The 13,383-nt window shown below is 50.3% G+C and overlaps 2 protein-coding genes across 4 annotated transcripts in view; one reads left to right on the top strand and one right to left on the bottom strand.

Moving 5' to 3' along the window:
- The window catches only part of RAB6A (RAB6A, member RAS oncogene family), a 42,793-nt gene extending 38,119 nt beyond the window's left edge, over positions 1 to 4,674 (bottom strand). Inside the window, exon 1 of one of the 2 annotated variants that reach the window (XM_048295823.1) lies at positions 4,411 to 4,674. In XM_048295823.1, coding sequence (XP_048151780.1) covers positions 4,411 to 4,480 — 70 coding nt within the window. In that variant the 5' untranslated portion in view covers positions 4,481 to 4,674. The remainder of the gene's footprint in view (positions 1 to 4,410) is intronic. The other variant, XM_048295822.1, reaches the window with a different exon arrangement.
- Positions 4,675 to 7,801: 3,127 nt separating this feature from the next.
- On the top strand, positions 7,802 to 13,383 carry MRPL48 (mitochondrial ribosomal protein L48). 2 transcript variants are annotated; one of them, XM_048294333.1, is made up of 9 exons: positions 7,802 to 8,098; positions 8,860 to 8,912; positions 9,188 to 9,225; positions 9,536 to 9,621; positions 10,229 to 10,401; positions 11,567 to 11,669; positions 12,214 to 12,303; positions 12,945 to 13,020; positions 13,276 to 13,383. In XM_048294333.1, exons 1-8 carry the CDS (start codon positions 8,078 to 8,080, stop codon positions 13,017 to 13,019), a joined length of 639 nt encoding a protein of 212 aa, XP_048150290.1. In that variant the 5' UTR covers positions 7,802 to 8,077; the 3' UTR covers position 13,020; positions 13,276 to 13,383. The 2 variants fall into 2 exon arrangements, with proteins under 2 accessions (XP_048150290.1, XP_048150289.1); XM_048294332.1 differs by lacking the exon at positions 13,276 to 13,383 and having other exon boundaries at positions 12,945 to 13,160.

Genomic DNA, 13,383 nt, shown 5'->3' with positions numbered 1-13,383 from the left:
GTTGCTGGAGGAAGGGATTTTTCAGAGATGGAGAAGAGAAAGAAGAGAAATGGTGGAGTTCAAGACAGCAAGGAAGGATCAGACACCAAGCACATCGCACTGTGAAAGAACCCCAGAATGGTTTGGGTGGGAAGGGACCTGTCACCAACGAAGATGTTCGACAGTGCTGATCCCATCACTGACCCCTGAAGAACCCAGGTGAAGACTGAGGCAAAGCAAGTCACTGAGTACCTCAGTCTTCTCCATATCCTGGGTAACCAGGTCTCCCGTTTCCTTCTGGAGAGACCCCACACTTTTCCTGGTCTTCCTGTATCGCTGCAAAAGCCTGTCTTGTTGCCCTTGATGACTGGCCAGATTTAATTCTATCAGGGCTTTAGCTTTCCTAACCTCATCTCTGGCTGCTCAGACAATTTCTGTGCATTCCTCCCAGGCTACCTGTCCCCACTTCCACCCTGTACAGGCTTCCATTTTGGGTTTGAGGTTGTCCAGGAGTTCCTTGTTCATCCATGTAGGCTTCCTGGTGTTCCTCCCTCATTTCCCCTTTGTTGGGATGCCTTGCTGATATTCCACCTCCAGATGTGAAGCCCAAATTTCAGAACTCATGGAAAATTCATACAGTCCAAACAGAACCCCAAATATCTGGAGGCCCAGCCACAGGAAAACCACAACATTAAGAAATTAACAGGAGGGAAGGGGATACGCTTTTAAACCACCAGTGCAACAAGGTAATAGCTCTCTGGAGTTTGTCAAGCTGAGAATTCCTTCGAAAGAAGGGAGTTTTAGGTAGCACAGGGATGAGAGTGCGTGCCTACTGTGAGCAGCGTTACACCAGCCTCACGTTACACACCAAGCACCTGCAGCTCCCCAGTTATCTAATGAGACACATCACACTGCTCAGCAGTGCCTGTACCAACATCATTATGCAACAGAACAGCTCATTAGTGCTTTCCAAACAGTTATATTTCAAAAGTTATTACACTGCACTTATCAGTGGGTTTTCAATATTAAAAATCTCAGCTCCTGATAAAAAAAAAAAAACAAAACACAAGTGGCTCTAATTTCCTTCAAGATCTTATGCAGAAGTGCCAGCAGAAAGACAACAGGGAGTTCTTTTGCTTTCTGTACATGTCGGTGCCCTTCAGACCTGCTCGCCAATGAAACCTGCAATAGAAACTCACATGAGGAACAAATATTTCTGTTGAGATGCCCCAGCATCCAGTTCTGCCCACTCAATCAAAAAAAAAATCCATTTATTAAGAAGTAGAGGTGCTCCTATGCAAAGCAGAACTAAAATGGTTATTAATGTTTGAATGTGAATAATATTTACTGCAAGCTACCCCAACGTAGGTGATGTGTCCACTCCCTGATGTGACCCAGAAATCAGAATTCCTTAAACTTGAGGTATTAGGACTGATGAAAATCACCTGATAAAAGCAGATCAAAGGCAGTAAGAAACATACTTCCCCACACACAATAGCTCTATCTAATCCGTCAGCACAGAGCTCTCCCTGCCTTTTAGCAAAGATTAGCATTTTTAAAACTGCTAAACTCTGTATAATCTTCAATCATTGAGAAAAGTAATTCAATTAAGGAGAGTGCTGGTGAAGCTGCCTTCTTGCTAGCCAGCCAGTGCTGTATCCCTGCACAAGTTTAAAAAAATAGAGATGGAAAGAGAGGAGAAGATTCTTCTGGCTGGGCACGGATGATGTTGCAGGCTCGTGATGCACCCATAGCACATGCAGCAAGTCCCCAGGCTGGGCCTGGGAGGGGCGTGGGGGACACAAACCCCAGAGACAAGGAGATTTTGGGGATCGAGGAGCGAGGAAAATCAGCACCTTAGCAGGGGAAAGCACATCTGCAGCTAGTGATGAACAGCACGAGGCAGAGCCACTGCAGTCCATGAGAATGCTGAGGGATACGGCACTGAACTCCCACAATATGGCTGAGGAGAGCGGAGAAAAGCACACACTGCATCCACTGTGCAGTCCCACTTTCAGATGGAAATAAAACACCCGGGGATGCTTCCAGACCTCCCATGGAAGGGATGCAAAGCCTGCCCAGTAAGGAACTGCAGTTTAGATTTCCTCAGCCACAAGACACACGTTTATAGGCGAGGCTGTGTACAGTCAGCGCAGGTCTGCCAGCAGCCAGCTCTGGATGCTGAGGCAGCTAATGGCCATCGCAGCCCTTTGTACCATTTCATTTGTCATCCTGAAGTCCCTGGATGTAAATGAATCCAGAGCACTCAGCCTCCCCACCAGCAGCAAGAGGGTATCTTTAATTATGGCTTTCCAACAGGGCAGAGAACCTTTCAGCTAAACAGGAAGCGAATGCAGCAATCCAGCGCAACAGTTGTACAAAGATCTCCTGGGTTATGAAAGCTGCTACCCTAAAAACTTTTATTTCTGCAGCTCCCTTAACCTTCCAGACAAAGAACAACAAGGTGTGAGCAGAGCCCACTCCAGCTCCCTTTTTACAACACCAGATTCTTCTGCAGTTTTCTCCAAATATTATGAGGGTGTTTATTCTTCCAGGAGCCACTCAGAACAAGAGCTCTGCATCCTTCGGGCAGTAAAAAAATAAAAAATTAGAGGGAATGACATCATGACAGAGACATCTGAAGAGCTTCAATCCAGGAAGGGACGTGTCTCCATCAGAGGCAGACTCACGGAGCGCCGTGTCGGAGCATGCCCACGCTGCAGCACCCGCGGGATGCGCGGACACGGAGCCGGCACGGAGTCATCGCCCAGCATCCCAGACAAAGGCAGAGCTGGAGCCCACCCTGCAGCTGCTAGCCCGGCCCTGGATTCAAATCAGCTCCCACCCAGCACTAAGCCCCAGCTGAGGCAGCAGTAGCACGGCTGGGAATATTCCGTCAGGAGGATTTCGCTGTGCTGTACCCACAGAATCCCTTCTCCCCTCCCTAGGTTTGATGCTATGACTGGGAATTATTCAAAACCTTCCAGTATAAAAACAGATGATTAGCTGAGAAGGAAAAAAAATTGCTAGAGGAAGCAGATATCTGACATTATGTCAGCTAGAAGAGACAAGAAATCCACGTGTAAACGAAGAGCTGCTGAGATTTAAGATCTGCAGCAGGTGCCACAACCTTCCATGGAGGTATTTGAAAAGCTTCACAGTATTGAAGCTCAGAAATACAGGCAAACAAACCAAGGATTTTGCAAATGCATTGCTAATATTTAAGATTCCTGTTATCAAATACCTGGGGAAAAATCAACCAAACAAAAACCCAAAAAAACCCCCCAGCATTTTCTACACATGACTCTCATCCAAAATCCTCATAAAATGGCTGGCCAAATAGCACCTTACCAAGCAGATCAGGTGACTTACCCAAAAAATAATAAATAATCAAGTTGAACTTGTGCTCCCCGAATCCCTGATATGAGAAGAGCTGTTTCAACCCCAAAAACACAAAATAAAAAGAGAACGATTCAAGGAACAGACTAAAGGAAATTGACAACGTACAGGTAAATAATTTCAACAGCAGCCTTATCACCAAGCTCATCCACATCTGAGTGAGGAAACACCAACATACAAGTAATTTGGCCCAAAAAAACCCACCAAACCAACAAAAACCAACTAGTGTTTCATCATCTCCTACCATAGGGACCAAAGGTGGCTGAGGGAGCAAATACCCCGCCCTGTGACAGAAAATATTTTGTACCTATTCATTACGTCAAAGATTGCTCAGCATCTACCCAGGATTACACAAAGCATCTCATAAAGGAGCTTGCTTTTTTTTTTTTTTTTTTTTTTCAGAAAACTCTTCCAAGGGAAAGATTTGGAATGCAGTATTGGAGATAGAGGCCTTCGGCTGAGGAAGGAGGAGACATAGGTTGGGGGTTTTTTTCATTCCAAAGACAGGGAAGAAAACCTCACTGACTGAATTAAATATTCAGAGCGTCGCTCTGCCAAGACATAACTCCATTATGGAAAAACGCTGTATGTACACAGAAAACACTGCGGATTGAGACTCCTGCTCCCCCAAAAACCAGAGGAGCTGGGATCGAATGAATCAGCAACTGTTTCTGGAGATGGGCTTTAGTGGGTGGGGGGGTTAACCAGAGCTGAACCCCGCGGACCCCCATGAGGCTGGGTGGGTGTCGAGGAGAATGAGGAGGGACTCTCACAGGGGAAGGTGGGTGTCGGGAAGGGTGAGGAAGGGGATCCTCTCAGACCTCCATGACGGCGGGTGCGTGGGTGGGTGGGTGTCGGGGAAAATGAGGAGGGGGATCCCATCAGACCCCAAGAGGGTGGGTGGGTGTCAGGGACCCTCCCAAGGCTGTCGGAGAGGATGAGGAGGGGGTCCCTTCGTGCCCCCCCGAGGGCGGGCGAGTGTCGGGGTGGGCGTCCCGCCCCGCTGCCGGCCCGAGCCGGGCGGTGACTCACCGCTCTGCTCGCCCAGGAACACCAGCTTGAATTTCCGCAGCGGGTTCCCGAAGTCCCCGCCCGACGACATGATGGAGGAGCCGCCGCCGCCGCCGCCCCGCGCTCGCTCCGCTCCCCGCGGCGGCACCCGCGACCGCTCCCGCTGCTTTCCGCCTCCGCCTCCTCCTGCTTCCCCTCGTCCTCCTCCTCCTCCCCGGCGAAGGCTGCGGGTCCCGGTGAGCTGCCGGTGTCGGTGCCGCCGCTTCGCCCCCCCCGCTCTCCCGGAGCCGGCGCTCCGCCCGCCCTGCGCACGCGCTGTGAGCGCTTCCCTCTCCTACGGACCGGGAATGGTTTGGGTTGGGAGGGACGTGGAGAATCATCCCGTTCCACCCCCTGCCATGGGCAGGGACACCTTGCACCAGAACAGGCTGCTCCAAGCCCCATCCAGCCTGGCATTGGACACTTCCAGGGATCCAGAGATCCCGGGACAGCCACAGCGTCTCTGGGCAGCCTGTGCCAGGGCTTCCCCACCCTCACATCCTCAACATCAGTGTAAGGTCTGAAAGATATGCCCAGTCCTTAAAACCAAAGGCTTAATCCTAAACTTATAGAGATATTCCTTTCAGAGGAGCATCCCTGGGGAGCAGATCCCTCACAGAAGGGTGATGTTTCCCAGGGAGGTCAATGATCCTCCCTGCCATCCTTTAAGAGTGGCTGAGGGCCCTCCACCTTTCGCTGGAGGGGCCAGCTTTCCCTTCCACTATTTTTTGCCCATTTTCCCCTATTCTGCCCTCAAAGTTCAGTGGTTTAGGAAGTTTCCAGGTGCATCCTGGCCCCTCCTGTTTAAACCTTGGCTGGGAGATTGTTCCAGAGCATCTCTGCTCTGATAGTCAGGGAAATGGCATCTTCTGCATGTTTAGTCCCCCATTTTGAAAGCCTTTCTATTTTTGATAGTTTCATTTATACTCCCTCGATGTGATTAACTGCTTCTCCATGGGTAGTTTTGTTGGGTTTTTTTTACCCAGGCCTTGAAGTGCCAGTGAACTAAAAAAAGAAAATGTGTCTTTAATCAAGTGATTAAATTTAAACAAGTTTTAGTAGATATGAGCAGAATCTCCCATGCAGCTCTGCACCCAGCATCTGGGAGCACTTCCACACCGGTTGTGTGGCTGCTCTCCTGCACCACGGAAAAAGGGAACCCAGACTGGCAGAGACTGGTCTGACATTATTTCAAATATTAAATACATATATTGTCCTTGTTCCTGTGTCAGGGTGCATTCCAGGATCTTTCCCACGGGTCCCAGGGAAAACAAGGCAGAGGAGGAAATAGGCGAACGAGGTTTTCTTCTAAAGTCTATTTGAACACTTTTTGATTGTTTTCATCATGGGATGAGTCTGAAAAGAAGTGGAGGCAAGGCCAGGGAAGCCTTAAAAAGGAGGAAAAGCTTCCTGGAGGTTTTTTTTGTGTGATAAAGAAAAAGGAAGTCATCGAGTCACCTCAGCTTCTCCATTTAAATATCACAAAAAAAGGTTTGGAAGTTGTGCTGCTGCAACAGGGATTCAGTTTCCTGGCTGTGAAACGATGCAAAAGGCAAAAAAAAGGCACATTCTCGTTGGAACTAAGGGCTGTGTCCTAACAGAGAGCGTGCTCAGCCACCAGAACAAGCTGCCAGGAGCAGCACTATCTTTGTATCCAGGGAAAATCAAGAGCAGGAGCCTTTGTGAGAAAGATGCTTTCACCGAGAGAGGAGTGATCTGCTTCCATAAGGCCATAAGTCACTGGAAACCTATTGACTGCGACGTGCAGGAGACTGAATTCCGTGATTTAACAGTCCCTTTTGGCTTTAAAATGTATCCGTCTATGATAGATGTCAGAGACATTCCTCAGTGGAGAGATGGACTCGTTTCTCATGGAGACACAGAGGACAACAAGTCATTGGGAGGGGGATCCCTACAATCTGTTACTGCTGTACCCCAAACTCAGCCTGGGGCAACACTCCCTCCTCAGCCACGTTTTGTGGGTGGAAGAAAGGTGAGTCCCCAGGAGGTGCAGAGAGAATTAAAGGGTGCAGTCCCACTCCATGGGCACACAGCACTGGAATAAGGGCATGAAATAAGGAGTCATCCTGGACCTGCTCCTAATCCTGGTGCTCATCACAGCTTCCCCTACAAATACAGCACCAGCCAGTCCCCTCCAGTCACAGCAGCCCCTCCTCAATTTCCTCTGGGGCTTCAAAGATCATGGGAGGAGAAGCCCAGGTTTCCTGGAGTGGGAGTGCCGGCTTTAACCCAGCTCAGACTCCTGCAGTGCTCCTTAGTCAAGTGTCATTCCGAGGCTGGCCCTGCCTGGGGCTCGCCAGGTGGGATCAAAGGGCAGGATAACATCCACGTGGGCAGTTCTGTCCCATCTCGGGAGCACCAGGAAAACACAGCTTGGAGCTGGGAACACGTGTCCTTGCATTGCGGAGCAGAGAGCAAAGGTGCCGTGGATCCCCTCTGCCCTCTCGATGTGTCGGGCAGGTGGAGACACAAACCTTGTCCTTTCACATTCCTTCTGTCCCCTCCGTGCCCCAGGGCAGAGGGGATGAACATCAGGGGTGTCACATGTGTGTCTGGAGCTCCAGGCACTCAGAAATGCAGGACGGGACTGGATCACAGAGCAGGAAATGAACTTGCCACGTGGATGAACTGGAGGGAGAAAGTCCATCAGGAGCTCTGACAGCTGCAGCAAGAGCAATTGGAGCAGCCATCAGTCAGCAGAGCAGGAAATCCTGACACAAAATCCAGCTGCCAGGCAGGGAACGGCTCCGAGAAGGGGGCTCAGGGATGTGGGCTCCAGAGTGAGCATCTGCCATGGAAAAAGGGGGAAACTGGAGCCAGAATGGAGAGAAGGGAGCTAGGAGGAGGGATAAGAGCCTGTGGGAAATTAAGGTTTGTGTGGCATTTTGAGGCAGTTTGGCACGGGATGGATTTTCCTGAGCCAATTCCAGACTGTCAGGCCTGGGGAGCACAGGACCACAGGCCCATCTCTTCCCAGGCAGACCCCCTGCCCAGCTCCTCTCCCACTGAAAAATCAGGAAGGAGGTCCCCGCCAGCCCAACCTTCCTACGCTTAGGATTTAGTGATTGTCAATAATTTTTTTTAAAGTGATACTAAAGGCCTAAGTAAATGGCCGCCGTGACGCCACACTCAAGGTGGCCACTGCACCCCGCTGGGGCGGGGCCCGGGGGCGAGCTCAGCACTGCCACGTGGCTATGCCACACTCAACATGGCCGCCGCGCCGTGATGGACGTGTCTTGTGGCCAATCAGTGTGCGAGGACGGGCGGAGGGCGGGCCGTGACTGGCGGGGCCCGCGGTGATAGGCGCAAGGCAGGGTGCACTGTGCAGCCGTTTCCGTGTGGCGGCGCTGCCCGCTGCGTGTGGGAGGCAGGAACGAGGTGTCCGCCATTACTGCCCGCACCCCCGCGCCCTCCCCGCCGCCTTTAGGACACCAGGGCCCCGCCGGTACCACGGGTTGTCCCAAAGTTGTTGCCTACGGGAGTTCTCGGGGGGCTGTCCGAGAGTTAGAGCTTCCGGGAGGCATCGGTGGGCGGAACGCGGGGAGGGAGCCGCGGGACGGAGGGAGCCGATTGGGGGCGTACCGAGGCACTGTGGGGGAACGGTTTGAGCGATGGACCGCGGCGCCGGATGATGGCGGCGATTCCGAAGGTACCGGGGATAGCCACCGGGAAGGGGAGTGGGAACGGGGAAGGACGGGGGGACACAGGGAAGGGGAGGAACAGGAACGGAGGAATAGCTTTGGTCCTTGAGACAGCTGAGACAGCCCCAGCCCTGCTGCTGGAGGCCCTGATCCGGCCCTGGTTTGGTTTCGGAAGGACGTGTGTGTGTGCGTGTGTGTGTGGGGGGGGTGATCCTGAAGGGATCCAGACCTCGAGATCGTGCCCTGGATCTGTCTTGGTGCTCCTGGACCACGGGCAGAGGTACCCACACACCCCTGCTCCCCATCCTCACACACCTAGAGGTCACCTCAACTCTGTTAGAACCCTCGTCTCCTGGCCTTGGCAGATCCCTGTCCCTCTACATTGGGACATTTGGGACATCGGTATTTATCCCCCATCCTGGTTTGGCGACAGCAAAGCTTTTTGCCGGATGGATGAACTGTTTCCCTCCATCCGTGTGGAGGTGGGACAAGCACGAGGGTGTTCACAGGCTATCCAACCACGTCCGTGAGAGCGTTGGATAGTCCAAACGCTCCTGGAGCTCTGGCAGCCTTGGGGCTGTGCCCATTCCCTGAGGAGCCTGGGCAGTGCCCCATCTGGGGGGAAGAACCTTTTCCTAAATCCAACCTAAAGCTCCGTTGATGCAGCTCCAGCTGTTCCCTCGGGTCCTATCCTAGAGCTGTAGTAACTGGAGGTGTTGGTGAAACTGCTCAGAGGATCTGCCACGCTGTTGTATTTTAACCACTGCAGGTGCTGTGCTCGGAGAAGGGAGTGTTGCTCAGGCAGGTGCTTGCCCTCAGCAGGTGAGAAAACATACACGACCAAAAATTTGCCTTTTTTTTTTTTTTTTTTTTGCCAAATCTTCTAATAGTGGAGGTAAGACTTTGAGCTGGGAGCTGAAAGGGCTGTGGGATGGGAAGAAGGGGAAGTCCTTGTGCTTATGGGATCAGGCCGTGCCTTAGCAAGAGCATTTGCAGAAGGACATTGGCCACATATTTCCCATAGGTCAGGGAAACCAGAGTTGTTAATCATTATCTTGTTTCCTACAGATTTTTAATCATTATCTTGTTTCCTACAGAGCAGCAACACCCAGACAAAACCGTCTATGTGCTGCAGGTAAGGTCTGTTGTGAGTCCAGTTTTGAGGCAAAAATTCACTTCCGTCAAATAAATATTAAACATTGGAGCATTTGTGTTTAACTTTGGGGGGTTTTAGCCAATTTTGAACTGGTTAAATAACCTGAGCAGGTGTTCTTCCACTTTCATATGGTTTTTTCTAACATTTTCTTCTTTTTTGCCTTGTTCTTGGCTAAGCAACTGGCACCAGCCATGGTGTTCTGTAACATCAGTATGGGTTTGGGGCTCTCAGAGCACCTGCAGATGTTTGTTTGCAGCTGGAAACATGTTTGCTCTGCTTTCACTTTAAGGTGATGCACTCCTGAGTTGCCACAGATCCTACAGATCCCGACCTACACATGGAATTGGGAAGTTTAAATACCTGCTCCCAAAGGAGGTAGGCAGAAGGACTTCCTTCTGTGTTTGCTTTCCCAAGGTAGTCCTGAAGCATATGGAAGGCCAGGCTGGATGGGGTTTGGAGAAACCTGGGATACTGGGAGGTGTCCCTGCCCATGGCAGGGGTTGGAATGGGATGAGATTTAAGGTCCCTTCCAATCCAAACTATTTGATGATTCCATGAAGTACCCACTCACCACACTGCAGAAATGCTTCATTTTGGCCAGTACATTCCTGTGGAAGTTAGTAGCTTTGGAAGGGAGGAACCTCTTCCTGATGTTGAATTTAACACCTAAACTCTTCCAGAATATTGTGAGCAGGTCTTATTTGCATGTAACCTCTTCACACTCCCTGAGACTTGGAAAGACATCCATTTGTGTGGAAGGAGGAAACAACAACAAGTCAGCTGCCTTTTAGGCAGGAACTGAAATAAACAGCAGGTTTATTTCTACTGGTTTTACTCCTTTCTTTCTTCCTCTGGAAGAAATTAATCACAGCATGAGTGTGTTTTCTGTGTGATGCCATCCAAGAGCCGAACTTTTATTCCCAGCATGGTTCAAACCAGATACTTTCTATTTTATTTTATTGTATTTTCTTTTGGAAAACAGGTTCCAAAGAGGAGAAAGGAAAAGGTGCAGATGAAAGAGATCAGTGCTGGCACTGAGTACCAGTATGGAGATGTCAACATCCAGATGACTTCCTATGATCTGTGCCTGGTGGAGCATTTTGCTCAGTATGTCCATAGACTCTGCAACCGGCTCTCAGTCCAGGTCAATGAGAGGTAGGGGGAAATCTGTGCCTCTGGATTATGACCACCTGCTGATCAGGGCACACTCCAGTCTCCCTGAGAGATTCCCATTCGGATGTAAATCCAAATCTCTCACCTTCCCTGTGGTCTCTTTTTGTGTGTCTGTACAATTTTGGATGCTGTATTCATGACAGGAAGGCTGAAATGGAGTTTTTCAGGCACTGACTTGAGCAGATTCCATGGAAAAAATAGCTGTTACATTTCCTTCCTCTGAGGAAAAGGCTTTAAGCCTGTGGGTGCAGAGCCTGGGAGTTGCTGACATTTGCTGCTGGTTTTCCTTCCTGGTCTGTGATCCAGGCTCTGCACATCACCCTGGTTATCCAAACTGGAATGAGCTTGGGAAAGCCCTGAAGGTGCTGGGTGAGCTTCCTGCTACTTCAGTTTAGGAGGAGAGGATGCTTCAGGAGCATCCTAGATCTCCAAAACAGGCGTATCCCAACAGCCACTCCACTGGTTTTAATCCGAGGAATGTGAGACAGCATCTTGGTGCCTGAAGTGCTCTCAGGGAGCTGCAGGCACTGGGGAAAGCACTGAGGGAATAAAACCAGTGGTGACTCTCTAAAATGTGTATTTTCACTTGTACCCTCTGAGGTTGGATGTGGTTCAGTGTATAGAGAAAGAAAGGATTTGCCCTTCAGACTGGAAATTGAGGGGAAAAGGTGGGCAGGAGGATGGAGCTGGGATGTAGCTGTGGGAATAGGGATGAGGAGGCTGAGGTCTCTGAGTATGGGGCAGAGTCTGATCCACTCCCAGTCACATTCCCATTAAATCTGAGCTGTAAACAATGTATTTTGAGTGGTGCATTGCAGCAGCAGTTTCTAGCTCTGTCCCAAAAGACAAAATAAGTCAGAACTCTTGCTTTCCTTGAACTATGAAGAAGTTAAAAGTTCTCAGGCTGGTGTTCAGAGCTAATCCAGGTTTTTGCTGGCAGCAGTGCTGCAGAGCTTCCCCCTTATCTCCTTCCAGCAAAACAGCCGGCCTCTACCAGCGTCTGATTTGCAAGATACGTCCTTTGCATAATTAATTTCCCATGAAAAGTTAATCTCCTTTCCCATTCTCTGCTGTGGAGGTTGATTCATCCCTGTAAAGTAGTGCAGATATCCTGCCTGTCCTAAGCACTGCCCTCTGGCTTTTGCAGCTATGCCATGCCCACCAAAACCAATGAGGTGCTGTTCCTGGAAGAGAGGGGATCCAAAATGCAGCTGGATGCAGTCCTGACCACCCACCAGAGGGTTGTCCAGGTAGGAGCTGGGATTTGCTGACAGCGCTGGGCCTCTCCTGCAGCACTTCCCATCACAGGCTCCCCAAACCCCTCGAACATTTAACAGATGAAAGGCATCATTTGGGCATAAATGGAAGCAAAAAGTCTAATTACATTTTCTGCTGAGTGTTGCTCCTGAACTAGAAGCCCAGGAGGGTTTCCTGGCTCTGTTTTTCAGGCAGAAGATTTAAGATCTATTTTCTGCAGAATAATTGATATGAGGGGTAGAAAAGTCATGTTTAGGGATGAGTCATCAGAGAAACTCACGGCGTTAGATGGGATACTGGGAAGGAATTGTTCCCTGGGAGGGTGGGCAGGCCCTGGCACAGGGTGCCCAGAGAAGCCGTGGCTGCCCCATCCCTGGGGGTGTTCAAGGCCAGGCTGGACGCGGCTTGGAGCAACCTGGGATGGTGGAAGGGGTCCCTGCCCATGGCAGGGGGTGGGACTGGATGATCTTTAAGGTCCCTTCCAACCCAGACTATCCCGGGATTGTTCTCCTGCAGCTCTGTCATTTCTGCTTTCAGATCCGTGGTTTGAGTTCAACGTTTGCTCCCATACTCCTGGAAATCATTCAGAGTAACCAGCCTGAGGGGGTCCATCTGTTAGTGAAACAGGTACATTTACATTTCCCAGTGCCTTTCCCTTTAGGAAGCAGAGATGATCCATGCCATGAATTTGCTTTGAGAGCACAAACCTGGTCCCGAGCCTACTGTCTGCTCTAGACTTGGGGATACCAAGAATCCCCAAGAGCCAGGCAATCCCTGATCCATGAAAATCCATTGCTCCTAATTCTCAGTAAGTGTTTCATTTCCCATTTAGCCTTCTCTAATTAGTGCCACAGGAAGTGCCTTCCCAGCCCCTCCCATGGATCCGTAGGAAAGGGCAGTTGCAGGTTCCTTTCCTTTGCTGCCACAGATTCCCTGTGAGCCTTAAGGAAACATTTCACTTCAGCAGTGCTTCTCCACCTCTTCTCTGGGAATCCCCAGGAACATCATGGAGCAGTTGATAGCAAGGCTGGGACTGGAATCCCAAATGCTATGCCCTGCTTTGATGGAATTCGCTCCAGGAGGAGCATTCAGCTTGTTTTCTGTTGGAAGCCCAATGGTTTTCCAGCACTGAGTGACTTCCCACTGGGGCTTTCCACTCCCTGGGTGCAGTGGGCATTTAAGCCTTTAGTTTTTCCACTCTCGAGGGGTTCTCTTTGGGAAAGGGTTTGCGTGATCCTCACTTGTGATGGTTTTCCCTCCCTCTGTAGCACACGGAAGCCGATTTCAAGAGCCGACTGAAGTCTCGACCACAGCTGGAAGAGCTGCTGGCACAGATGTCCTGAGGTGAGGAACAAGGTGCCATCCATGGGCTGTTCCAGCCTCCAGAGGGTGCTTCCTATGCTTCCTACTGATCACTCGGTGAATTGGAAGGAATTCCCAGTGTCAGCAACCAGCTTGTCCCAATAAAAAAAATAATGCATTTGTATCTGACTGGTTTGTACTGGGAGCAAAGGTGCCACAATGGAATGTGGGTTTGCTTTCCTTCAGTTTTTTGTTTTTTTTTTTTTTTTTAATACCTGCCTATTTTCCTTTTGATAGGTGGGGGTTTCTGCAGAAATCTCTGCGAGTGAATAATGCTGTGCTACAACAATCCCAGGAATTGTTACAACCAAATTTGATGGATGCCAAGAGAAACTGTGCCAGAAA

This window comes from Corvus hawaiiensis, chromosome 2 (genome assembly GCF_020740725.1).
Source record: "Corvus hawaiiensis isolate bCorHaw1 chromosome 2, bCorHaw1.pri.cur, whole genome shotgun sequence".
Lineage (NCBI taxonomy): Eukaryota > Metazoa > Chordata > Aves > Passeriformes > Corvidae > Corvus > Corvus hawaiiensis.
The sequence above is the reverse complement of the archived record's forward strand: the minus strand, read 5'-3'. Positions and strand labels throughout refer to the sequence as shown.